This window comes from Pimephales promelas, chromosome 12 (assembly GCF_988280905.1).
Source record: "Pimephales promelas chromosome 12, fPimPro1.hap1.1, whole genome shotgun sequence".
NCBI lineage: Eukaryota > Metazoa > Chordata > Actinopteri > Cypriniformes > Leuciscidae > Pimephales > Pimephales promelas.
The window spans coordinates 18,458,261-18,485,295 of NC_142780.1; the positions used below are offsets into that span (position 1 = coordinate 18,458,261).

Sequence of the window (27,035 nt, forward strand, 5' to 3'; positions counted from 1 at the left end):
CTGCCAGTAATGCCTGGTTCGATATTCCTGCTTCCGGGGTTTGGCAGCTGACCGCTGGCTGGCTGACTGATTGAACACTGAACTCGGCTGTGCTTACATTTATTGGTAACGACTTTTCCCATCCTTAAAATGATTGTGAATCGACATAAGGGCTAACATGTATTGCAAATACTTAGTATCATATTACGCATTGTTTTAACGCGTTTTTGTGCCTTGTTCTTCTAAATGGAGACATCTGCATGCTAAGTGCTACATTAGCTATGTGAGCTGCTAAGTTAAAAAAACACTTTTAGCTCATTTATAATCTTTAAGACGTTAACTTTTTGAAATACTCAAACGTCCAACCAATTGTTATTTATAAGCTGCTATTTTTTTCATCAGCTAGGTTGTGAGCTACTGCAATGCAAACTTCATCAAAAATAGCAACAAACTAGTAAAGCTGTGGGAAAATGTAGCCGTGTTTTTGCTTTTCATGCGGATAGGATGCGTACAAAGTACATAAACTAACCAACCATAATACAACTTCTTGTTTTAATTTAATGTTTTGCATGTTATTGCACACCATTGTGGTCAGAATTGTATAATCTCAAATGTTGTTTGGGCTTAATTGAGGAGGATCCATTTTTAACGCTAGAAGAAATGTAACTCATCTCCCCATGTCGTTCCCCAGGAAGTAATGAGTGGAGATTCTAACCCTGCAGCCACACCCACCCCCTGTCAGGACACACAGGGAGATGGCCGATGGATGTCACTGGTGGTTCTTTAGTACAATATACAACAATATTACAACCTTAGTGTACCTATTAGACTGCTAATATATCGTGTTGATGTATCTGTCAAAAAAAAAAGAAAAAAAAAAAAAATGATCCAGCACCTTCTCTAATGTGCAAACAGAATCATAATGTCATTTTTATGTGTTCTCATCTGTGCAGCACAATCGATTTGTATCGGACAGTAAAGGAAAAGAGCCTGATGTTCTGTTTATTGGAGATTCACTTATCCAGCTTCTGCATGAGTTTGAGGTACAGCATTTGTATCAACTAACATTACAGCATTAATATTTGATAGAAACACTCTAGTGTCAGTCACTATTTGAAACACTCAGTAAGTCAATCTCTTGTTAATCTTGAGTACCTATAGAGAAGTATTGCATCCTTCATATCTCCAAAAATTCTTTAGTTTTATTACATTTATAAAAGAACGATAGGCTTTACAGTCTTTCTGGGGAAAAATGAGTGGGTGGAGGTGTGCCTTGTGGGCTAAATAATCACGAGCGCGCATAGCTTTTGCGTTGAGAGCGTCTGGAAGCTGTGACATCCCAAAACAAGCCATGGCTAACAATCCCATTCAGAAATACATTTTTGATTCCGAATCAGATCCCAAGGCTGAAATTAAAGACGAGCAGCAGCAGCAATGACTACAGCAAGCTATCTTTAACACTGTAAACAACTCTGAATACATGAAACACCGTTGTACCCCCCTTTTAAGTTTAGGGCCCAATTCTCACCATTAACTATTGACTATGACTTTTGCCTTAATGAACTTCTACTGCTTATTAGTTAAACATTTTAATGTTAAAAAGTTTTAATAATAATAAATGCTTTTTTTTTTGTTTGCTTGTTTTTCATTTTATTGTATTGATGTAACTTGTTTTTTGTAATTCAGTTTTTGCCATGAAGATAGCCACAGATGCTGACATGGCATTAATTAAAACTATACTGATACTGCTTATTAGTTAGTACAGTTAAGTTTAGGTACTGGGTGGGATTAAGGGATGCAGAAAATGTTGTGCAGAATAAGTCTTAAATATGTGCTTTATAAATACTAATAAACAACAAATATCTTAGTGATATGTATGAGAATAAGCAATTAGTTAATAGCGAGAATTAGACCCTTAATTAAAGTGTTACCAGAAAAAGCAACAAATCCACAATGCTAGGTTTCTTTTTACCTGATGTTGGCAGGTTTGGCGAAAACTGTTTTCTCCTCTCCATGCACTGAACTTCGGGATTGGTGGAGATGCTACACAGCATGTACTCTGGAGACTCATCAATGGAGAACTGGACCACATCAGCCCAAAGGTAAATGACCTGGCACCCCTATAACAATTACTATAAAAAATACATTAAAAAGTTAGTTACATACTGTAGAACACATTTAAATTACTTTCATATTTATTTACGTCTGAATAAGGCACTCTAGTCTAACTCGTATGTTTCTGTTAACGGGTGAAGATCCTCCTTTATACCCCTTGTACCAGAATCCATTATTACTGAAGCATATTTTGATGGCCTGTGATAGATTGAACTCTTTTAGAGTTCTTTACTTTTCAAGTGACTCTTAATGAAGTAACACCAGATCTAATTTTAGTGAATTTTTATCCAAAAACAACAAACAATTTAATAATTAATTTTTTCCGTTGTTGGCATTATGCTGGAATTGGTAAATTAAACGTACAGTATGTCATTTTTGTAATGATCTGCAGATCACTGATTGGTCAGTCAGACAGAATTGTCACTACCAGCGTCATTGTATTTGCGAGACATCAAACCCGCTAGATTTAAATTGCCAGTAACAGCCACCACTGTAGCACCTGTTTTAAAACTACTTGACTGACTTGCTTGAAGAAAAAAGAAAGAAGGAAAACTTCCAAAAAAGAAATGGCTGAATCGTGGTCAGTGGACGAAGTGCAGACGTTCCTCTCGTTTGTTGCAGAGGAGCGAGCGGATAAGCTAAAATGGTCAGTCTATAATCCCACCCACTTTGAAGCGGTACTAACTGCAGTGGAAAAGCAAACCGAGCGAAAGCGAACCGAGCCATGCCGAGCCGAGTCGTACTGCGCAGACTCGGGGGTGAGACTCCCTCACCCCTGCTCACACGCCCCGTATCCTTGGTTATAATTAGGGATGGGCAATGTGTGTGTAGTGTGTATAATTAATTTGTATATATAAATACACACACATGAATGTATACAGTATATTTAAGAAATATTTGCATGTATATACTTTATATATATTTATACATAATTAATATTATATATATAAATATAAGTATTTGATATATTAATAACACATTTTTCTTAAATAAATACATGCATGTGTGGGTATATATATACAAATTAATTATACACACTACACACACATATATTATGTAAACACATACTTTTATTTTGGATGACCAAATTCTCACGATTTACATATAGTTGGATACATTGGGGATCTTGTAAGTAATCAACTAAACAAAACATGTAACATTGGCCTAGTGTTTTTTTTTTTGGATACTTTACTGCAAAATCCTACATATTTTACCTTTAACTAAATGTTGTGATACAGAAATTACTATTTATTATTACTATTATTATTATATTATTATTTGAATGTATTTACACTTAATTTAGAGTTGTGAGAATGTTATGAAATTAGTTTTATAATGTAACATTTTAAATATAGAAATATGAAATTAAATATTTAATAAAAAAAATATGTATGATATTTTTCTATGAAACTCAAACCTTTTAACAAGTAAGTCAAAGAATCATTTATTCACTGATCCATTCAAAGCAGCATATTCATTCTTGAACGAAACTAATAAAACTACTATTACAATATCTAAATATCAATATATCTATTCTAAATATACATGTAATATCTTAATACAATATCAATATCTATTTCTCATTTTGCAAACTGATCGATTTATTCAAAGTTAAACCAGAGTTTGTCAAGAGACTTTTTAAACCAAGCAGTTCAACGAATTAAGGTGGAGCTTCAACTTATGCAAGGTGGCCCAGATACTGTCTGTACATCTTTGAATTCTTTCTAAGAAGTGAGTCATTTGCATATGGATCCCTTATTTTAAGGAAACATGAAGGAAAATGGTCACAGGTGACACTGTTTAGACATCTGAAAAACTTAATTGACAAAACAAACTTAAAGACCCTCTTCTAGCAAAAAAAAAAAAAACAGTTATTAATGTCTTATTTGGTCTGTTGGTCTGCAGGTGGTGGTGTTGTGGGTGGGCACTAATAATCATGGTCACACTCCAGAGCAGATTCTTGGAGGCATCATGGCCATCGTCAACGTGATCCATGAGAAGCTTCCTCATGCTCACACTCTTGTTTTGGTTAGTTGTCTCAGCTCCTTCCTCTCTTTGTCACAACATTATTTCATATTTTGAAAATAATTTAATTCATTCCAGTCTTGATAATTTCCATCAGTGCTTGGCCATTATGACTTGTTCAACAGAGAGAAATGGGCAACAGAGAAACAAAAAGTAACAAAAATAGAACTGTCCAAAGGGTACAACATATTCCCAAACAAACATTATACAAGAACCTTTGAAACGGTTATTCATATTCAATCATTTTGACCATTGTCAAAATGCTCCTTTTTTGTCCTGTTGACATATAAAAACGGTAGTATCTCACTTTTTCATAAACATTATCAATACCTTATAGATATTGGTGTCTTATTAAAAGGTTCAAATTTATTGCACCTATTGGAAGGTAATTCTCTTTCTTTCCTCACCACTAGGGATTGCTGCCAAGAGGTAAAAGTCCAAACCCTCTTCGGGAGCGTAACGCGAGTGTGAATGCTCAAGTTCAGGCTGAGGTAGCGTCTCTGTCTCATGTCTCTTTTCTGGACATGGACCCTGGGTTTATTCAGTCCGATGGTTCCATCGCACATCAGGACATGTATGATTATCTGCATCTCACGCCGCAGGCCTACCAGAGGGTGTGCCAGCCCTTGCATGAATGCATCAAATCCCTTTTAGATAAGCAAACTCCATGAACGCAAACACAAAATATAGCATAAACACCCTTTCCTGTGAAATAACGGATGTCTCATCATTTATGCTCTACAATTAGAGCCTTGTTGAGATATAAACACCCCGAGGAAAACTCATGACTGTTTAATAGACACACGTATATGTCATACACATCAACACATGCTTCCCGTCAGTATGCATTACAGCTTCCTTGTTACTACAAAAATAGATTTTGTTTAAGAGACTTCAGAAAGGGATAGTTCATCCAAAAATGCAAACTGTCATGCCATTCCTCAGGTAGTTCCAAACATCATATGACTAGCATAAATATATAGAGCAATATATTTATAGAAATACATTTCTATAAATATATTGCTATTACAGGCCCCCTGTGTTGTGTTTTGTTTAGACTTGAAGGTATAATGACAGAGCTTTCATTTTGGGCTCAACTATCCCTTTAAATGTCGTCAGATTTATTATCTTTACGCAAAATGTTTAGTGCGCTACAAAGTCTGCATATATGAACAAGCCTGTTATTTTGCAGTGTAATGGTGATGAGTAGAGGTTGTTGACGTGTACATAAGGGCTGCGTGCTGCTATCATGGTTTGATTGACCAAGACTTCCTTTTGATCCTTGTGTTGGAAACAGCAGACTTCTCGAAAGCAGGCTCTTCATATGTTGGAAACTGCTTGTTTGTTTGTTGAAAGGAACGATATGGGTTAATTTGGTTTTGTTCTCTGTCAATGCCCGTATTAGTCTCTTTTCTAAGAAAAAAGGGTAGGTGCCTCACACAATGTTACGTAGCTTTAAAATGATTACAAAAGATGTATTGTTTTGGATACTTTCTTTGCAGGAATTCTTTGTGATAAACATTGAATTAGTCTTTCAGTTATTTTTGTACAGTGTTTTTCTTTTTTTTTCTGATTCTTTCCTTCACCTCCAGGTAACTAAAAAAGTAAATGTTCTTTAGGCACCAGAGGTATCTGACTGAAAGATTTACATTTTGGATAAAATCCAACCTTGTAACTAAAGACAAGGAGTGGGAGTGGGTGTGGGTGTGGGTGGTCCTCGCATGGCTCAGTATATAATAAGCAGAGAATGGAAAAGACACTGACCACTTTCTTTATTTTAACCAATCAACCCACCGTCACTTTCAAATACTGAGGAATATGGTTAAATGTCAAGGTGTATGATTGTTCTGCTGCTTTGTCCTGGTGTTTGTGTTCGTACTGTCTTGTCTTGATGGGCTTTTGTGAACATTTATCATCTTCTAGTGATTCCAGGAATTGTGACTCTGTGTTGAGATTCCAGTCTGAGGGTTAGATATGTCTGGTGCTGCGATAAACAGTTATCATGTAAAAATGATGGAATAAAACCTGGGAAACCTTCCAAATCTGTTGTTTTGAATTTCTATTTTAAGCTGTCTTTTATTATGAAGGACACATTTAGTTCTTAGAAGTGTTATTGCGTTTTTAAATATACAGTACATTGTTCAAACCTTTAGGGTTGGCATTTTTGAAATCATGTAAGCTTACCAAGGCTGTATTTAGTTGATCAAAATACATGTAAAAATTGTGAAATATTATTTTAAATATAGAAATATAAAATTAAATTGTTATATATTATACAATGTTAAATAACTGTTTATTTTTGAATATATTTATGAATGTAATTTATTCCTGTGATGGCAGAGAATTTTCAGCATCATCACCTCAGTGTCACATGATGATCCTTCAGAAATCATTTTAATATGCTGATTTGCTGTTCATGAAACATTTCCTATTATTATCAGTGTTGACAGTTAATATTAAAACGGTTCATATTTAAGTGTTAATTGAATAGAAAGTTTAAAAGAAGCATTTATTTGAAAGAGAAATCTTTTGTAACATTATGAATGTCTTTTGAACATTTTAATGTGCCATCGCTCTATTAAAAATCTTACCCAAACTTTTTAAATATATAGGGAACTATAGGGAAATATATATATTTATATAGTAGTGACCAAAAGTGTTGTCTGAAGGTTGAGATTTTTTTATGACCCTTTTATGAGTTTCATTAAATTATCACAAAATGAGGAAAAAGTTTATATTTTTTGAAATATTGTAAATATGAAGAAAAAACGAAACATTAAACGTTAAATAATTTGACAAAAAGGCAAAGTACAGCTATAGTTTTTAGTTTATTTTGCAAAAAAAAAAAATACATAAGAGAAACAAAAAGCATAGAGGAAAATGTATATAACAACAACATAATTAGTTATTAATGTTTAGTTGGTTCTTGTTTTTGCATGTGTTTATAATTTCTTTGTATGAAAGCTAGCACTTTTGGCCACAAGTGTGTGTTTGTGTATACATTTTTTTACACAAATGTCATGAATTGATATTTAATATAATTGTTTTAGGGTATGATATTTTACAGTCTGAAATAACCAGAAAAAAAGGCATAAAAATTAGTGTAAATTCAGAAGTTAATCCACGTGTTTAAAGTAACTTCCAGTTGCTTTCAGAAAACGTGGTCAGGTCTCGGCGACAGGTCTCCTTCAGGTGAATGAATTGAAGTCAGTTTCTCTTTGACATTGTGTCAGTGCTCAAATACTGTTAAATACCTTTTGGCACCTACAATCTGATAAGCATCAGAAAACAAGCACTCGGCTGGGGCATGTTATGGTGTACACAAGAGTGTCAGATGACGTGATATCAAGCTGAGTGATTCAGACTGTTAAAGATAGAATTACAGTTCCAGGATATCTGTAAATCCGTGACTTTTGAGACAACCCATGTGTACTTTAGTTCTTTTATGAACTCAAATGTCTTGCACAACATTTCTTTTATGTCAGCATGTGACAGGTAGAATCTAATTCCTCTTCATTAGGCACTTTTCTGAAAGCCGACATCAAAACGACATCAAAAAAGTATCTCCATATTCAACAACAATAGAGTCTGCTTATAGTTTTATAGATTTATCAGACACACTGTAAATATTCAGAGCAGAGTGAGGATTTAAGTATGTGATTTGAAATTGTGTGATGTTTGTGGTTTTAATAATAGATATGATTTCTGCATCTGTGAATCTGTTCAATTTGTCTTCATAAAGCTGTTTCATGTCAGCTCTGTTCTTGGCATGTGCTGAGGTCATGCCAAAGCATCTCAGTTGGGTTGAGGTCAGGTCTCTGATTAAAGAAGTCCACAAGATGTCATTTCTTGTAAATGATCTGAGAGTGTCTTCAGAAAGACGATATTTATTTCCTTTTTTGTTTCGCAGTTACAACAGTGTTAACCAGCCTGTCTTTACAGTTTAATGAATCTGAGTGAATACAAGATTGATTAGGGGTGCATGCTTGATATCATTTAGCTGTTAAGGAATTTATTTTTTTGGTCTTGAGTTGTTCATCAAATGTGACCCAGACCAGGTGCTTGTTCACAAGAAAATAAATCTTCTTTCATGACAAATTACTGTAACCGCATAGTGTTATCAGACTTTGAAAGGTTTAGTGAAATATGAACTTTTGGGTTCCTGCGAAACCATCTAATGCAGAACATTTGGCACTGGACTTAATAGGTTTCATTTGAACTGAACTAAGGTATAAATGTGATATGGTAAGAATAAGAAAAAAATTCTATGAGGGTTCATCAGAGTTAGAATTACAAAGGGGACATTGAAATTCTGCAAAATTGTGGCAACCCTCATCAAAGATCTTGGCAGTTTCCATCAAAAAAAAAAAAAAATGCTGTCAACAAGTCATTCACACTTCACTTCTAAAATTCTATCCAGCAAGTTGGGGCATAACCAGACGTGGCTTTTGAGACCCAGAAATCAGAGCTTTGTCATATAAATACTGTGTAACCCTAGATTTGAATACAATGTTCTCTTGAAAAGCAGGAGTCTTGAAGACTTAAAAGTGTTATTTTAGGCAGTATTTCTCATTTTCTGTCTAAGTGCTTGTGAGAAAGATGAAGTTCCAGGTGCTTCTGCTGGCCTTTGCTCTGGTGATTGCCACTAACATCTACTGTCAAGGTAAAAATATTAATTAATATAATTACATTTAAGGTATGCTATATGTATTTGTTGTTGTTGTTTTTTAGCTGTTATGTTATTTTGCATTGTAAATTTACAAACCAAAAATATATTGCTTGTTTTGTATTTGCATTTAGAATTTAAATTACATCTGTTAAAGGGATTGTTCACCCAAAAATGAAAATTCTGTCATAATTTACTTACCGTCAGGTTGTTCCAAACCTGTATTAATTTCTTCTTCTGAACTCAAGAGAATATATTTTGAAGAATTTGGATAACCAAACAGTTGATTGACCCCATTGATTTTCATATGAAGCAAGTACAAAATACTATATGAAAGTCAATAGGGTTCCATCAGCTGTTTGGTTACCAATTTATCAATATATATATATATATATTTATATATATATATATATATATATATATTGGGGTAAACTATTCCTTAAATCCTGCAATGTAATATATTTCAAAAGTTTTTTTTTATTAAAATTTATGATAGGAGTTGTTCACTTTTAAAAAAAATGTTGCTGATAATTTACTCACCCCCATGGCATCCAAGATGTCCACGCCTTTCTTTCTTCAGTTGAAAAGAAATTAAGGTTTTTGATTAAAACATTCCAGGATTTTTCCATATAATGGACTTCATTGGGAACCAAACGGTTCAAGGTCCAAAAGAGAGTTTCAGTGCAGCTTCAAAGGGCTTTAAACGACACCAGACGATGAATAAGGGTCTTATCTAGGACCCTTCGAGTCATGATTCGAAAAAAGATTTGTTTTTGATTTTTTTGGATTTCAAAAGATAAATTTTGATGAATGAGTTTGAACAGGAGAGTCACGAATGCTCATTACAGAACAGAGCAAGGCGAGCATTTGTGCTTATAAAACTGAAACTTTTTATTTATTTTTTAAATGGCAGATCGTTTCGCTAGATAAGACCCTTATTCATCGTCTGGTGTCGTTTAAAGCCCTTTGAAGCTGCACTGAAACTCTCATTTGGACCTTGAACCGTTTGGTTCCCATTGAAGTCCATTATATGGAGAAAATCCTGGAATGTTTTCATCAAAAACCTTAATTTCTTTTCGACTGAATAAAGAATCTTGGATGACATGGGGGTGAGTAAATTATCAGCAAAAGTTTTTTTTTTTTAAAGTGAACTACTCCTTTAAATGTGTGATTTGTTTGAATAATGTTGATGTTTCAATATTTGTCCTTGATGCAGCCCAGCCTCAGCGGAGAGATTCAGATAAATCTCCAGAGGTGTCCAGAAGGCAGGTCAGGACATGCAACTGCAGTGGTAAGATGACACACATATCTCTCAGAGATGTACATATCTGAAAACCTACAAGATAGACATCACCATCGACACAAATGGTTTAAAAATGACTTTTGAATGCGTCACAAAATACTATGGAGCCCCAAATAGCCTGTCTTATATTTTTTTACACATTGACATGCAATAAAACACATGAATACTCTGATGTACAATGAATCAGCGGAAAATTGACTGCGCACATTTAAAGAAATAGCGTCAATCCTCTAACAAAATAATGGAACATAAAGTTCCTAATTTCTTAAGGCATGAATTTTGAGGAATCGCTGAATCCATAGTATTGTTCAAAAAATTTTTATGTAATTTTTTAATGAATGGTTTTGACTTCAAATGTTGACTAGCCTGTTATTGTATAGAAAAATCTCCATTCCATTTAATTGCGATTATTTCTGTTATAAGTTACCAGCACAGCTGAATTTGTGGGTGTGATATGTCCCCCATTGAAACATCTCGCGGCATGGATGTACCAATACAAACAAATAAAATATCTCCAGGTAACTCTAGTAGAGCATTCATTTCGTTCGTATGTTAAATAAGAGGCGATCTGAAATGTGTTGTTTTTGAACTCAAGTAACTGAAGTGCTTGTTGCTGCTGCGATCAGTGGCGCGGATACAGTGTTCTGTTGTGACGCGCACAGTCTTCACGCGCTTCAATCCTTTGCGGGGACTGAGAGACTCTATATTTGTTACGGTGAAATCCCAAAATACACAAAAAAGTTTGTCCATGCTTGAAATACAACCACTAATAAATAATCGGTTTTGATGAGGAAAATAAACTATACAACTAGTAGGGATTAGAACCTAGAACCTTGGCGAAACACACCTGGCGAAAGTTCTGCCTCTGGATCATTAAAGTTCATAGGGGTAATTGTCGGATCTATGTATTTAATCACGTGAAAATTCTCACCACTAACAAAATATATTAGAAACTCATTAAACGACAAATGAAACACAATTTACTATTGTGTACTATCTAATGCCATGTCACACTCTGCGCGAGTGGTATCTACGACAGTAATGTTAAGTTCAAGTACTCCACAGCGACTCTAGGGGTTGATGTTCGACAAAAACGGGATTCCTGCATAGTGCCCCTTTAACTAAACAGGATATGCTAGCATTCCATTTGTACCTTCTTAATGCAGTCAAGTCAGTGTTGCAGTGAAACATTGCTTGGGGAAAAAACAGTATTTGTTTAATGATCATTCAAATATAAAATACAATATTAACTGAGGCGGAAATGCTAATATTATTTGGGGCTAACTTCTTTAGATAATAATAGCTAAATTCATTAAAAGTAAGTAACGCGCTTTATTTACCCCGTGTCTTAAAGAAAATAGCATACACAACTCACTGTCGGTCTCAAAGAGCTTTTAATTGTTCTTTCCTTATATGACAATCGTTTACTGCTTATCCTTGCGATTCTGTAGAAAACATAATTGTTTTGTGCAACAGCAATTAACCAGTAAAGTGTCTCTCCTTAATGATGAAAGTTTTGATTCTGAATATGACATTTTCTCTAACAGTATGTTTGCCGTGACATGTGCAAAAGTGTAAAATGAAAGAGTCCTGTCATTTTGATTGATGTGGTGTTTTACACAGGAAGAAGATTTGAGAACTGTCCCTGTGAGCTGCAACGTCAATACAGTGAGTTATGCAACCTGTATTTACCCAGACCATTTGTCATTTACGTTAAACAGACCAGATCGTGAAACTCTGGGGCAACTCGCTATAGCCTAAATGCTCCTCTCCTGTGTGAGTTTGTCTCATGAGTATATCACGATATAATTCTGTCGAGTAGGTTTTAATGAGCGCATTATGTCATACAACTGATGCTTTAGACCATACGTCAACATCTGCCGTTTTAGGGTACCCTTAAACGTCGGTTAGATGACGTTATCTAATCCTAAACCTACCCCATCACCTAACTGACATTAAAGGTAAACCGTCAGTTGGATGACGCCCCAGGATCGTCATCTAACCAACATTTAAGGTTACCCTAATACGGCGGATGTTGACGTATGGTCAAAAGCGTCAGTTGTATGATATCTTGGGATGAGACTGTGTTACAGCGTCACACAAGTGCTGTTTTAGTCCCGAATAGCATGAGTGCACATGTGATAGACCTACTAATTTTATCCAACAGTTCAATAATCAAGAAGTTGATATTGTAATATATTTTACTTTAATAAATCAGAAGTTAATTTTGTGTTATATTTCAGGCAATATTGTTTGCTTTTGCTAAATTTTGTTAACGAGGATAGCTACCTATAAAGCCAGAGCAGAACTGTTTGCCCAAAGAGAGACATTTAATTCATTCCTATGAATCAGCTCAATGAATGACTTAGTCATTTAGCCATTTACCACCACAGCAGTTTTAGTTTCTTATTTAGAGTAGCCTATTATTTCATTAAAAAAAAGATTTCATTTCCATATTAATAAAAAAAAACCCATTAAATGTATTGTTCACCCAAAAATGAATATTCTGTCATCATTTACTCCCCCTAATGGCAGTCGAAGCCAAAAAGTTTGTTGAATGTTGAATCAAAAAAATAAATAAAAAAAAAGCTTTTCTTATTTAACACAATAGTGACTTTAAGGACTAAGGGGGGTGGTAATTTCTTAGCCTAACTGATTAATTTACGATATAATTTGATTAATTAATCGCTGTATCATGTAATTAATAAGATTAAAACATTTGATCACTTGACAGCCCTATCCATTTTCCTTTATTTTATTTTCAGGAGTCCTCAAAGAGCAGAAAGCTTTTTGCCAAAAGAAGGGAAGTGCGACATCAAAAATATGCCAACGTTTGACTGGAGGAATCATGAAGCAGAAGAAAGGCAACATAGGCAGTATGCCGATTTAATCTCACAGTCACTATGCACACAAACTATACGTCCCCACAGTTTTATACATGTACCTGTTACACAATATCTAAAGTAAGTAGTGTATACTGAACTACTTTTGTATCTGTTATATTCCAAATCATTTAATCTATCCAGTGAGGTTGAGTTTTTACAATTGGAAAAGATGTGCAAGTGCATTTAAAAATAAAACGGGTTGCCAATAAAAAGAGAAGTTTGTTTGAATAATTTGCTTTTATTTAATTCCATAAAGAAAATAACGTTTAAATATTATATATAACATTTCACATTTTTTGATCTTTTAAATAATCACAAAATACATAAATCACACTGTAGGCATATCATTTTCCTTCAAGAGAAGATTACATAATTGCGAGATAAGAAACATGAACTAGTTGTGTTTGAAGCATCTATGAGGTTCAGCTTTAATTTAGAGTATATAAAGCATATTAAATGGGTGATTCATTAAAGTACTGTTCAATTAATGATAGTAATAAATGTACCACATATATCATTTTTAGAAAATAAATATAGGCAAATAATGCAGTATGGTTCCTTTAAAATGCAACCCCCTTTATTAGTTGCCAAAATAGTGTTCCGTTAATGAATGCTTATATGTCTGGCTTTCAAAAAGTAATTTGAGCAGTTCAACTAATCTACATGCCTCATTCAGAAATACCATGTTCTTCCTGAGAGTAATATGAGTATTAGAGCCATAATTCAAGCAGAGGGAGCAGGAGAGCGATGAGAGCAGTCAGCAACACACTCGCCTGGACGCTGACAGCAGTATTGGGGTCTGTGATAAAGACAGAGAGAGAATGGTTACTTCATGAACACACCATACAACTTCCTATGTCGGCATATTTTGACAATTAACCTCTATATTGCATGTCAACTGTTTTGTGTGAATTTGGGCTAATGCTCACTATTGACGACTTGGCTGGTGTAGACCGTCACATTGGTCAAAGGGTTTTTGGCCACACAGGTGTAATTGCTGCCCAGGATATACTTTATGGGAACTTCTATGGTAGACTGATTTCCCACTACTGTGTTGTTTTCGATCCAATGATACACAGCTGGTGGCTGAGACAGTGCTTGACATGTCAACTTGGTGGGAATCCCTGGAAGTACAATGATCTGCACACTCTGTGGTCCAACTGTTCAGTAAACACAAAGAGGTTTAGTTTGTACAAAAAACAAGTCTTTTAAAGTCAGATTTATATCAAAGTAATTAGGAGCCAAGCACTGAAGGACACGTTTAGACCATCCTGGCATCTTGACATTTTGATAGACCCAACCTTTCTCGTAGTCGTGCGTTAACAAATTCGACGAAGAGCACACCAAAATGGACGTGAGCCTGTAGCTTCACAGCTATTTGCTGCATTAAGATGAAATGTGAATAATATTTTGAACTTATAACTTCTGAACAAGTTGACCAGGCCAGACTCTCTGTATAAATGAAATTTACGAGAGTCTGGTGGCACCAGGCTAACCAATTATGCCATAGTTGTTCAAATTTGTTTCATTTTTAGTTTAGTCCCCCCTTTGTGATTGGCCCCTTAATGGCTGCTTACAGCTATATTTTAAACATGTATGTTTTTTATATTACTTACAGATGACCATAAGACCATATGGTTCACTGGCATGCTCTTTCATTATGTTTGTGGCGACGCACTGATATTGCCCATCATCGGCGGTCTTCAGATATTTGAAGGTCACAATGGTATTATCTTCTGAAAAAGTAACTCCGTCTGATGGCTGGAAATTCTGGTTGTCTTTAAGCCAGTAGATTTTGTTGTAGGGACCCATCACATTACATTTGAGCTGCAGACTTTGAGAAGCCAGAGGATTGAAACGATCAGGGGTCACTACCACTGAAGTGATGGCATCTGTAGAGTGCACAGAATATCATATTAGTCCACCACACCTTGTTGTAAATAATGTGATTATGTACCTTCTAGGGTCGCTTTTAACAGTAGTCTTCATTGGAATTATTTTCATTTTAATGATTTTTAGTTTGTGTTCTGTATTGAATGTGATGCTATAGTATAAAAAATACATTTACTGCAACATTTTAGCAATAAATTGCTTTCTATTGAACTGTCCCTGTGGGCTACAAAATACAAACAATCAAAAATACACTGCAACAGTGTAGTCCGATTCAAGAACAACTGACTCTGATGAACCGGTTCTTTTTAGTGAATCAAAAACATATGGTGCAACCAGTGTAGTGTGATTCCCCAAACAAATGACTCTCATGAGCCCGTTCTTTTAGTTGAATAAAAAACTTACAGTACGACTGGTGTAGCTCGATCAAATGACTCGTATGAATCAGTAATTTTTAGGGAATCAAAAATATACAGTGCAACTTAGTGTAGTCTGATTTCCAAACTAAATGAGTGAAGAGAGAATTTCTATATTATGTAAGCAAAATTTTCATGAGTTTTCAAATGATCTCTTTACATATGTAAAAAAACAACAACAACAATAATTGGGTTAAAAAAAGATCCTGACAGTCCACAAAAAGACCTACCTATTACAGTTAACTGCACTGAGGCGTAGCTGCTGCTGCCTGTGATGTTATTTGAAGCCATGCAGGAGTACAGTCCGCTGTCGTTCAGTGAGAGAGCTGCAGTCACATACACTGGGCCGTCTCCCACTTTTAAACTATTGTGTAACCAGCTGTATTGACTTTGAGGACGAGAGACTGCATTACAGTTAAAGGTCACATTGGACCCAGTCGCTGCAATGAGAGGGCCTGTGACTGTCTGGTTCCATGGACCATCTGAAATATTGCATTTACATTGAAAATTATTCCCATGTTCAATGATTTAAATGGACATGTTACTAATATATCTGTGTTACTCACAGTTGACCATCAGGTCATAGGCGTGGCTGGTTGAGTTGCTGACAGCGTTGCTTGCTTTACATTGATAATGTCCGTCATCATTGAGAAAGAGATTTTGGAATCTCAAGGTGGAACTGTCATTGGAGAAAGTGATTCCATTTTCAGGATACAGGAACATGCCGTTCTTCATCCACTGAATGTGCTCAACATCTCCACTGGCAGTGCAGGTTAGTGTGAAGGACTGGTTGAAGATTGGTTGCTGATTGTCCATATTAACCATTACATTGGTAACAGGAGCTAAATTTCATACAAAAAAAACAAAAAACAAATTATATATATATATATACCACATTTCAAACCATTTCAGTTTTTAAAAACACACTTTAGAACGAACACATTTGCTAGTTTCAGTTTAGCAAAGTCCTGAATTGAATGACTCACCAAGTACAGTTAACTGCACTGAGGCATAGCTGCTAATGCCTGTGACATTATTGAAGGCCATGCAGGAGTACAGTCCGCTGTCGTTTTTATTGAGAGCTGCAGTCACATACACTGGACCATCTCCCACTTTTAAATTATTGTGGAACCAGCTGTATTGACTTAGAGGACGAGAGACTGCATTACAGTTAAAGATCACATTGGACCCAGTCGCTGCAATGAGAGGGCCTGTGACTGTCTGGTTCCATGGACCATCTGAAATATTGCATTTACATTGAAAATTATTCCCATGTACAATGATTCAAATGGACATGTTACTAATATATTTTTTTACTCACAGTTGATCATCAGGTCATAGGCGTGGCTGGTTGAGTTGCTGACAGCGTTGCTTGCTTTACATTGATAATGTCCGTCATCATTGAGAAAGAGATTTTGGAATCTCAAGGTGGAACTGTCATTGGAGAAAGTGATTCCATTTCCAGGATACAGGAACATGCCGTTCTTCATCCACTGAATGTGCTCAACATCTCCACTGGCAGTGCAGGTTAGTGTGAAGGACTGGTTGAAGATTGGTTGCTGATTGTCCATATTAACCATAACATTGGTGACAGGAGCTAAATTTCATACAAAAAAATTATATATATATATATATAAACCACATTTCCCACCATTTCAGTTTTTAAAAACACACTTTAGAACGAACACATTTGCTAGTTTCAGTTTAGCAAAGTCCTGAATTGAATGACTCACCAAGTACAGTTAACTGCACTGAGGCATAGCTGCTAATGCCTGTGACATTATTGACGGCCATGCAGGAGTACAGTCCGCTGTCGTTTTTATTGAGAGCTGCAGTCACATACACTGGACCATCTCCCACTTTTAAATTATTGTGGAACCAGCTGTATTGACTTTGAGGACGAGAGACTGCATTACAGTTAAAGATCACATTGGACCCAGTCGCTGCAATGAGAGGGCCTGTGACTGTCTGGTTCCATGGACCATCTGAAATATTGCATTTACATTGAAATTATTCCCATGTACAATGATTTAAATGGACATGTTACTAATATATTTTTGTTACTCACAGTTGATCATCAGGTCATAGGCGTGACTGGTTGAGTTGCTGACAGCGTTGCTTGCTTTACACTGATAATGTCCGTCATCATTGAGAAAGAGATTTTGAAATCTCAAGGTGGAACTGTCATTGGAGAAAGTGATTCCATTTTCAGGATACAGGAACATGCCGTTCTTCATCCACTGAATGTGCTCAACATCTCCACTGGCAGTGCAGGTTAGTGTGAAGGACTGGTTGAAGATTGGTTGCTGATTGTCCATGTTAACCATAACATTGGTGACAGGAGCTAAATTTCATACCAAAAAAAAAAAAAAACACACATATATATATATATGTATATATAAACCACATTTCCAACCATTTCAGTTTTTAAAAACACACTTTAGAATAAACACATTTGCTAGTTTCAGTTTAGCAAAGTCCTGAATTGAATGACTCACCAAGTACAGTTAACTGCACTGAGGCATAGCTGCTAATGCCTGTGACATTATTGAAGGCCATGCAGGTGTACAATCCACTGTGGTTTTTATTGAGAGCTGCAGTCACATACACTGAGCCATCTGCTACTTTTGAACCATTGAAATGCCAGCTGTATTGACTTTGAGGACGTGAGACAGAGGAACAGCTGAATGTCACGCTGGATCCCACTACGGCTACATTTGGACCAGAGGCTGTAGTGTTGATTGGGCCATCTAGTAAATACATGAATTGCGTTAACTTTCTGTTTCAAGTTATAATGGTGCACTATTTTTAACATTGTAATACACATAACTAACAATGAGTACACAAAGATTTGAGCAATTCTTAGAATAATAACTATAAAGATCCAACATAAAATAAATTAACAGCTCAATATTATCTGACACTAAAACTTTTTGAAAAGCCCAGATGAAAAGCCCAGATTAATATTTCAGAAATTTATGGTGGCATCTTACCCCATCTTAATCTATACAGTATTCATAGGAAACAAAGATGTTCTCGAAATATCTATCCTACTCACAGTTGACCATAAGGTTGTAATCCTGGATGGTAGTGTTGCTGACAGCATTACTAGCGGCACACTGGTACAGTCCGTCATCACTAAGAGCGAGTTTTTTAAAACTCAAGGTTGAGTTGCCATTGAAAAAAGTGGTCGTATTGTCGGCGTACAGGTACACCCCGTTCTTCATCCACTGAATGGAGTCCACTGTCCCCACAACATTACAGCTTAGATTAAAAGGCATGTGTTCTACTGAAGAGCCTGATGGATTCACTGACACTGCTGAGATTGGGTCTAAATAAACAAACAACAATGTATTGGTGATAAAAAGATCACAAGATCAAGCATAAGAAATGTATACAACCATATTTCGAGAGTGTTCTCACCAACTATACGAATAGTTTTTGTCACTGCAGCAGATCTGAGCGTGACTTCATTTTGGGCAACGCAGGTGTACAGTCCAGTCATATTCACAGTAGTGTCTCTAAGATTATAACTCGAACTATAGACATTCAGAGGATTGCCGTTGTATGTCCAGTAGAAAGAAGCTGCTGGTTTGGACTCAGCAGAGCATGACAGAGACATGGCCGAACCAGAAGACAATGCCATGCTGTCTGGCGAGGCTGTAATTCTTAGGTTACTGGGCCCATCTAAACACATGAAACCAATTCAGATTGAGCTTTTGAAACATGTTAAGGAAAATGTAGTGAAATTGACACTTTGTGCTGTTATATACTCACAGCTTATAGTGAGATTAATTTGACTACTCTCTCCATTGCTGATGTTGTTTACCACAACACACTTGAAGGGACCTTCGTCGTACCGGCTCACACCACTGATGACGAGATTTCGTCCATTGTTGCTGAGCTGAACTCTTTCTCCCGCTGTGACTGCAGAGCTGCCGTTCTGCCATGAAAACCACAGTGGAGTGCCGCTGGCGTGGCATGTGAACGTCACGGTGTCGTTATACTCCACCAGGTTTGTCTTGCTTACATCTGCAGTAACATTACTGACAGGTTCTACAAAATAACAGAAAATGTTTTAGTACAAGAGTTTCTGCAAGCTCAAAGCTTACCTATTATTTACCAATAGTATAGACTGTTACTTTTCCCATCATCAGTCCATTCTTTAATTTGCATCCCCTCAACAAAATCATCTGTAGTTCACCGACTTATTCAATGCAGAGTAGCCTACATGTAAACTGTTGCTGTTATCAGGTTCATGTTGGTGTAGTATAGGCTAAATAAACAAGTTTTTTTTTTTTTTTGTATATTTAAAGAGCATGAAGTAACCACATGAAAATATTACGCAATATAATTTTTGGCAGGGAGTGTAAGTGTTGTAAGTGCGTAAGCGGCTAAAAGTATGTTGAACATTGTGCACAAATGTTTGTTTTGAATATACCCTCAGAAAATATATGTGTACAAATGTAAAGCAAATTATATGTAGTAGATAATTCTGGTAAAATAGCCAAAGATTTATTTACAAATAATTATTCAATTATCTTTTTTCTGTCTGTTGTTTTGGTTTGGCAGTGTTTAGGCTATATTATTCCATCATGAATATTTTGAATGTTAAACGATTCGGTGGTCACATTGAAGGAACAGTCTATAAAAGAGTGGACTTCTTTGTATAGAATTTAAGAAACATTTGATACAAGAAATCTTCTTATATAGATCAATTTAAATATTTGCTTTATGTGGTAAAATCTAAATTAAATGTTTTTCTTCAAGATATAAAAATATATAATTGAACTTCACTGAATTGACTTAAAATCATTCAATTCTATAGCTTAATAAACTACAGCTTTCTTATTCTACAGGGGTTTTTTATGTGAAGGCAGCTGATACAATGAAAAACTCGTGGCATAAATTCACTAAATACAAGTTCTGTGAATATATTATTTTTTGCAGTGTAAATAGGTAAGAAGATCTTTATTCAACTTACCCTGAACATCTAATGTAATATCTGCTCTGATCCTGTTTGGACTCAAGGCCTCCAATACATACAAGCCGGAGCTATTCAGAGTTACTGACAATAAGGTGAGCTGATAAGTAGAGATGTTTAAAGATATTCCATCTTGGTGGCTACTACCCGGGAAAATGTTTGGTGTTGCCCATATGAAGATTGTACCAGACCGAAACAACCAGCTCCCAACTGTAATGTCGATGGGGTCCTTCAAACTTATGGTGACATTGCTCCCGACCGCCACAGGGTTTTGTGATGGAACCAGTGTCACTGCACAAAGACCTAGGAGACGCAGGAGAGCCAGTCAGTATCATTTCAAACAGAAAACATCCAAAAAACATATTCATATTAAGTAAGAAAATATTCAACTCTCTTGGATTGTGATGGAAATAAGTCTACTGATTTACATGTAGCCTTTGCATATTCGTTGCTTGTTTCCATAGTTGTGGTTTTCATATTTAGTATGTTCTTGCTTGTAGAAGTAAAAAGGACTCATAGGCACTAAAGTGTACTAATGAACAGCATCCATGTAATATGTAATTATTATATGGATCACCCTTTAGCATTGCTATTGCTAATGTAATTCATACATGTTTATGTGTAATCTGGGAACTTTAATCTACTTCATTCTGGCATTTTGGGGTAACGTCACTGTATCCACAAATGTAGATTTCTTCAAATATACAAATATATATTTCTTGTAATACTAATAATCAGAAGAACCTGAGACAAGTTGAATATTCAGCACTACATTATAACAGTATTTCACTCCAAGTTTTTGGAAATAAAGGAAACACCTTACAATATGGTTTTATTTGTGAACATTAACATCAACTAAGATTATTAAATACATTAGAAGTATGGTTTGTTGTTAGTTCTTCTTAAGCTCAGCATTTACTAATACATATTTATGATTGAAAGCTGCAAAAATGAGTTAATGCACTGTGAGCTAACACTAACATAAACATGAACACCAACATTAACAAAGGTTAATAAATGCTGCAAAAATATTTTGTTCGTTGTTACTTTGTTCGTAATATTTTACCCAAAATTGGGTTAAAACAACCCAGCATTTTTTAGAGTGTAGTTTAGTTAATGCAGTAACTAATGTTAACAAATGAGGCCATATTGTAAAGTGTTACCAAAATATATATACATTTAATATAAAGAGGTATTTGTTACTAAAGTATATACTACTGATAATTTCTTAAAATTGACCTTCCTTTTATACAGAATTTGAAGATTACTAATGATTTTTTTAAGTAAAAATACAGATTTAATGACATTTACATTCTGTCAAATACAATGTTTGGTAAATTTGTAAAACTGGTACATTTACAGTAACAAATGATCTCCTTTCTGCATTGTTCTTAAAAAAAAAGAAATTAGAACTCAATTGAAAATGAAAATACAATTGCATAAATACCTGGAATACAGATTAAGGCGAGGAAGAAGGCAAGTAATTGATGTCCCATTTTGGAAATCCTAACTAGAAAATACTTTACTTCTTCCACAGAATTCAGATGAGTCTGAAACTAAATTCAGTAATCACCATTATACTTTCACTCTACCAATGTTTACCTTGTTATATCAATAGGTTCTCCAATGAGAAAGCATCTGACAAAAAGGTACACCCATTGTCATCATCTTGAGTGACGGTGTTTGTTGTGGTTGACTGTAATCTGCACTCAGACTGCTGGTACCCAGCTGACATTCAAGTCACAAATCGAAGGTCAAGCCATATGTATTTAAATATTTCCTGGTGTGGTCGAAAAAGATGTGTAGTTATTAAAAATTGTGGACTATCAACCCCAAGAGTTGATATTAACATGGGGAGACTCATGATGACAATTCAAGTTTGCTGTTTTCATTCACACCTTCCAACGTCACTCCTGGTGTCAAGTTCTGAGTATTTACACTATGTTTTCATACCATATTAAACTTTTATCTCAAGTGCAAGATGTAAACCGAACACCGGTTTGATGTCATTGAAAAGCTATGTTTAACATTACAACATTTTGTTTGCGTTCTAAAAGATTACTTCACACTGGCATGAGTTGTTACAGTAAAAAAAAAAAAATAGTATGAAAATCATGAATCACTGTTTGTTTTGCGATTGGCTTTTCGGCTGACTTTCAGGTTCAGCACTGACACGCCCAAGAATGAATCTCATAAGTTTAATGAGAAGAAAACTTTAATAAGGCTTAATAAGACACTTTAATAAGAATAAAACTTTTTATACATAGAAAAGTTAGTCATGCATTTGATCAGAGCCAATATTTAAACATGATAACAAATAAATTGGGCATGCAAATCATGAGTACTGGTGTAAGATATCGATTCATTCTCGGGTGGCAGGGATTCTGGAGTCTATCTCAGCGTCTCGGGACGTAGGCAGGGAAACCCCTGGAGAGAGTCCATCACAGGAATGACTCACATTCATACCTTCACTCGCATCTAAGGACATTTTACAGTCTCTAATTCTCCTAACCTTCATGTCTTTGGATTGTAGGATAAACCAGAACAAACCCACATTAACACGAGGAGAACACTTGGAGCAAACTCCACTCAGAAAGATCTTCTGGCTCAGTTAGGACTCGGACCAGGGACCCCCTTGATGTGAGGAGACACTCCTTTATTAGTGCGATCCTATTAATCCTCAATCTGTCTTTGGTAATACCATCAATAGACAACTCGTATTTATTTGAAATCATATTTATATGTAAATATACCCCCAGGGCGAGATACTACCACATCATTTGTTTATAGTACATATTTAACATATAGCCTTTATAGGGTATAAGAGGTGTTCCCCAGGGCAAGATGATATTCATTTTTTCTCTTTACCACTTAAGTCAAACATTCTCAATTCAGTCATTTCTTATGGTAAATGGCTACGCTATAATATTTTAATTTATTCTGAATATCAACATTTATTCAGTCGAAATAATTTAGAGTTTTTTTTAGAGAATTTAATTTTAGACCTTTGTGTAAGATTTAGACAATGACAACGACTGCCCAAAGACTTGCCCGTGATGGGGGGCATCTTACGCCAGTAGTGATGAACTTACTATATCTAAATATATTACGATTTAAAAGTAAACATATTTCCCTATTTTACACTAGCAGCACAATCTCAGAAAGAAGTAAGTTCTGAAGTAAGAACCAGAAGTAAGAACTGGTTCTCGGTTCCCAACCCTAACTGCCGTTTCCATTGTAAACTGGCAGATAATCCATTGTGTCACAGTGCTTTATTTGTTCAAAATGTATTTTTGTCTGCAACCCCTCCTGCTACACCTTGAGCAAACAGATCTGAGTTTCTCTTGTATGTGCTCATTGATGTTTTTGTGTTTTCTCTTGTTTTCATTTCAGTAAACCACGGTTAAAATGAGAATCAGAGATTCAGCTACTGATTTGTGAATGGTGTAATGAATAAGCTAAGACAATATTGAAGTTACTGACATATTTGCATGATAATAAAATATAGACAATGAAAATTAGGCAGTCATACAGGTTTTGAATGACATGATGAGATAGTTATGATGACAGTTTTTTTTTAATTTTTGGGTGAACTATTTTTTTTTAAAGCAGGGGTCTCAAACTCAACTTAACTGGGGGCCACTGGAGGCAGAGTCTGGGTCAGGCTGGGCCGCATCAAGTAGGCCTATTCAATATATGAAGAGTTCAGATGCAAAAGCCTTTAAGTGCCATTTGAAATTTTCTTCTAAAATGATCATTTTTATCAAGCTTGTATATTTAAGTTCAGTAATTTCACTTAAATGACAATTAATAGGTAATCTTCATTGCCATTTAAGTGAAATTACTGAGCTTAAATATACAAGCTTGATAAAAATGACCATTCTAGAAGAAAATTTCAAATGGCACTTAGAGGCTTTTGCATCTGAACTCTTCATATATAAACTAAGTAATAGTAACAAATATTCCAATAAAGGAGCACAACTGATCCATTCTTCTCAATCTTCATCATTAACGTTTCTTCTGAACTGTTCTTCTAAATTTGGACATTCTTTTCTGTACATGATTGGTTCTTCATAAGCTGTCCTTCTGACAAACTTTCTTTGTCTTTTCCTATACACAACATTTTTGTAATAATTCATTTTACATTCTTTTTCCTTATAACAAATCTTTGTGATAGGCCTACTAATATTTATTTTCTTTGTACAACACAACATGATATTGAATGTTTTCTGAAAGACACATTTCCTTATACTTAGAAAAACAATTATTGATTTTGAAATACAAATATTTGCAGTCATGTTTGCTGCCCATCTTACTGAATAGGCTTTATACACATGTTTAGTGTCTCAGGCAAAATATTGATTTTGCACAATTCAAAGGAAACCTTCTTATCAACCTGTTGGACACATATTACTCAAAATGATTATTCTCACATTGTTTTAGAGCAGGGATCTCCAACACATCGCTCGCAAAGTGTCCTGTTCACATATCGTGCTCACATATTTTGCGCGCTCAAGTTTGTTTTTTTTCAATCGCAGTAGGCCTATGTTTGTACTTCACAAACATTTTGAAAACTATTGACAACAAACCCCGGTAAGCTGTCATGAGACTCTATCTATAAGTAAATAAGGGATAAATAAATGGGGGGGGGGGGGACGCGGCACATGCAACAACAGGCCGCATGACATTAAACTTTAATATCAAATAGCAGGGGGCCACAAAATATCACCCTGCGAGGCATGTGTTTGAGACCACTGTTTTATTAACACAGTCTCATCCCAAAAAGTCATATAAATGACGTTTTGGGACGTATTTTGACCATACGTCAATATCCGCCTTTTTAGGGCCCCCTTAAACGTCGGTAGATGGCGATCCCGGGCCGTCATACAACTGACGCTTTACCTTTAACGTCAGTTAGGTGACGGGTTAGGTTTAGGTATGGGGTAGAGCTAGGATCCCATAACCTCATCTACCGACGTTGGGGGCCCTAAAAAGGCGAATATTGACGTATGGTCAAAAGACGTCCCAAAACGTCAGTTATATGACGTCTTGGGATGAGACCGGTCTTCAATGCCAGTTTCTAAACCTTCTCTCACATAACCAGTAGTAGGAATAATGCTGCACCCTTATTGTGTGATAACCACAAAGTCAGTAAACAAAGTCAGTAAAATGATACCCAAAGAGGGACAATTCTATCTTCAATAAGTGATCTGAGAACAAATAATACCAAAGCCTGTTTTTTTAGCTGACCAGCCACCTTGAACAACATTGTCTGGAAATATTTGTCTACTTATGTTTGCATTTATATCGCATTCGCAAGGCATCATTTAAGACAAAATCATCTGTTGATTCTATCTAGGTAGGATAGACACTCATATCATTTCCAATGCTCTACGCCTATAAATAAAAGGTTTGTTCTGTAATGCAAACACCGAAACAACGCAAACTCACTCAAGGCTGGACGAGAATATTACTACATGGATGATCTACATCGATACTACATCGATTCTGATTGGACCACTCATCATCGAGGTAGTTGAACCCAGAGCCATGGCTCTGGTTGAACCCATAGATATGGGCTTGTTCGACTTCATGCAGCTCTGCGCAGACCGATCGGCGGCTGACTTGAAACAGTGCATTTTGTCCGACTTGATGCAGCGCTGACTCCACGTGACTGTGATGTATGCCATCAAAGTACCGCGAGAGCGATACGAGAGAAGCCGGAGGACTCAGCCAGCGCAGCTTCTCAAGAGCGGCTGCACGAGCTCTGATGATGTCACAGCTGTTCCACGATTCGCCGGATTCACCGCATGACAACGATCACGTGCGTTTCGTATTTATTCTCACACCTTTAGTTCCACTAAAGCTCACAAATCAGTATTTTATAACAGTAAACACTCTTTTCATGTAGTCGCAATGTTATAGTCATGTTTATCATGTTTATCAAAATAAAACTGATTGATTCCACGTCATTGATTATAGGCTATTTTGAACTTTATTCTAGTTCAAACAGATGCTGTATGAAGCAGTAAAGTGTTGAATGAAAATGTGTCTGAAATATCTGTTTATTTGGCAAATGTTGCATTTATTTCACTTAAGCTGTGGTAAAGCATGCAAACACCACGTGAGCCGTCAGTACGGGAACCAGAAATTGTCCGACTTCACGTCTCCATTTGCTGCTCTCCTCTCTCCGCCTGCACGCGGCTATTCTCGCCGATCGGTTGCATCCTCCAGCCGCAGGCGATGTCGAACACACCTAAATACAGGTAGGCTACATATTACACGCCCTTGTTTCATACAAACGCAACTGGCGCCATCTTGCGCCTTTATTATCTTATTGTAGTGAGAATCATAGGCTTCAGTTTTCAGTAGAAGGAACTGTTGAAATGTTTGTCTTGTTGTTAGGCCGATTTTTCTAAATGTTGTAAAGTGTTTTACACAACGTAAAGATAACGTAATCAATACAATTAATATTTTGTTTTAAATGCTTCCACGCGCGCTAGCATGATGATCTTGGTTAGTTGCCATTTCAACACTATATAGAGAAAAAAAACTCTACGATCGGCGGAAGTTATCGAGCATCCTTAAACCTTCACCGGAAATACCGCCGTGCATAGAGCCCATTGTGCAGTTGTTGTAACCTAACACTGACTTACAATGTGCCCCTATTAGAAACATGCTATTATATTCTATACTTGAATTCTATTGAGAGAACGTGAGAAACAATAAAGACTGAGAGTCAATGTTCAGAAATTATTAATTATTATATTGT

At 35.8% G+C, this 27,035-nt stretch overlaps 3 protein-coding genes across 3 annotated transcripts; 2 read left to right on the forward strand and 1 right to left on the reverse strand.

Moving 5' to 3' along the window:
- Nucleotides 1–3: 3 nt before the first annotated feature.
- Nucleotides 4–6,161, forward strand: pafah1b3 (platelet-activating factor acetylhydrolase, isoform Ib, gamma subunit). The gene is made up of 6 exons (XM_039679351.2): nucleotides 4–105; nucleotides 671–754; nucleotides 933–1,022; nucleotides 1,965–2,081; nucleotides 4,000–4,122; nucleotides 4,533–6,161. The coding sequence occupies exons 2-6, from the start codon at nucleotides 677–679 to the stop codon at nucleotides 4,788–4,790; spliced, it is 666 nt and encodes a 221-aa protein (XP_039535285.2). The 5' UTR covers nucleotides 4–105; nucleotides 671–676; the 3' UTR covers nucleotides 4,791–6,161.
- A 2,394-nt stretch (nucleotides 6,162–8,555) lies between these two features.
- Nucleotides 8,556–13,204, forward strand: cxcl17 (C-X-C motif chemokine ligand 17). The gene is made up of 4 exons (XM_039679646.2): nucleotides 8,556–8,782; nucleotides 10,002–10,076; nucleotides 11,712–11,756; nucleotides 12,854–13,204. Exons 1-4 carry the CDS (start codon nucleotides 8,719–8,721, stop codon nucleotides 12,976–12,978), a joined length of 309 nt encoding a protein of 102 aa, XP_039535580.2. The 5' UTR covers nucleotides 8,556–8,718; the 3' UTR covers nucleotides 12,979–13,204.
- An 80-nt stretch (nucleotides 13,205–13,284) lies between these two features.
- ceacam1 (CEA cell adhesion molecule 1) lies at nucleotides 13,285–21,856 on the reverse strand. The gene is made up of 15 exons (XM_089117607.1): nucleotides 21,711–21,856; nucleotides 20,264–20,566; nucleotides 19,057–19,335; nucleotides 18,703–18,966; nucleotides 18,338–18,610; nucleotides 17,778–18,029; nucleotides 17,348–17,623; nucleotides 17,013–17,264; nucleotides 16,601–16,876; nucleotides 16,266–16,517; nucleotides 15,846–16,121; nucleotides 15,510–15,761; nucleotides 14,590–14,865; nucleotides 13,903–14,133; nucleotides 13,285–13,772 (listed from the first exon to the last, which is right to left on the reverse strand). The coding sequence occupies exons 1-15, from the start codon at nucleotides 21,757–21,759 to the stop codon at nucleotides 13,684–13,686; spliced, it is 3,600 nt and encodes a 1,199-aa protein (XP_088973733.1). The 5' UTR covers nucleotides 21,760–21,856; the 3' UTR covers nucleotides 13,285–13,683.
- Between the last annotated feature and the right edge of the window lie 5,179 nt (nucleotides 21,857–27,035).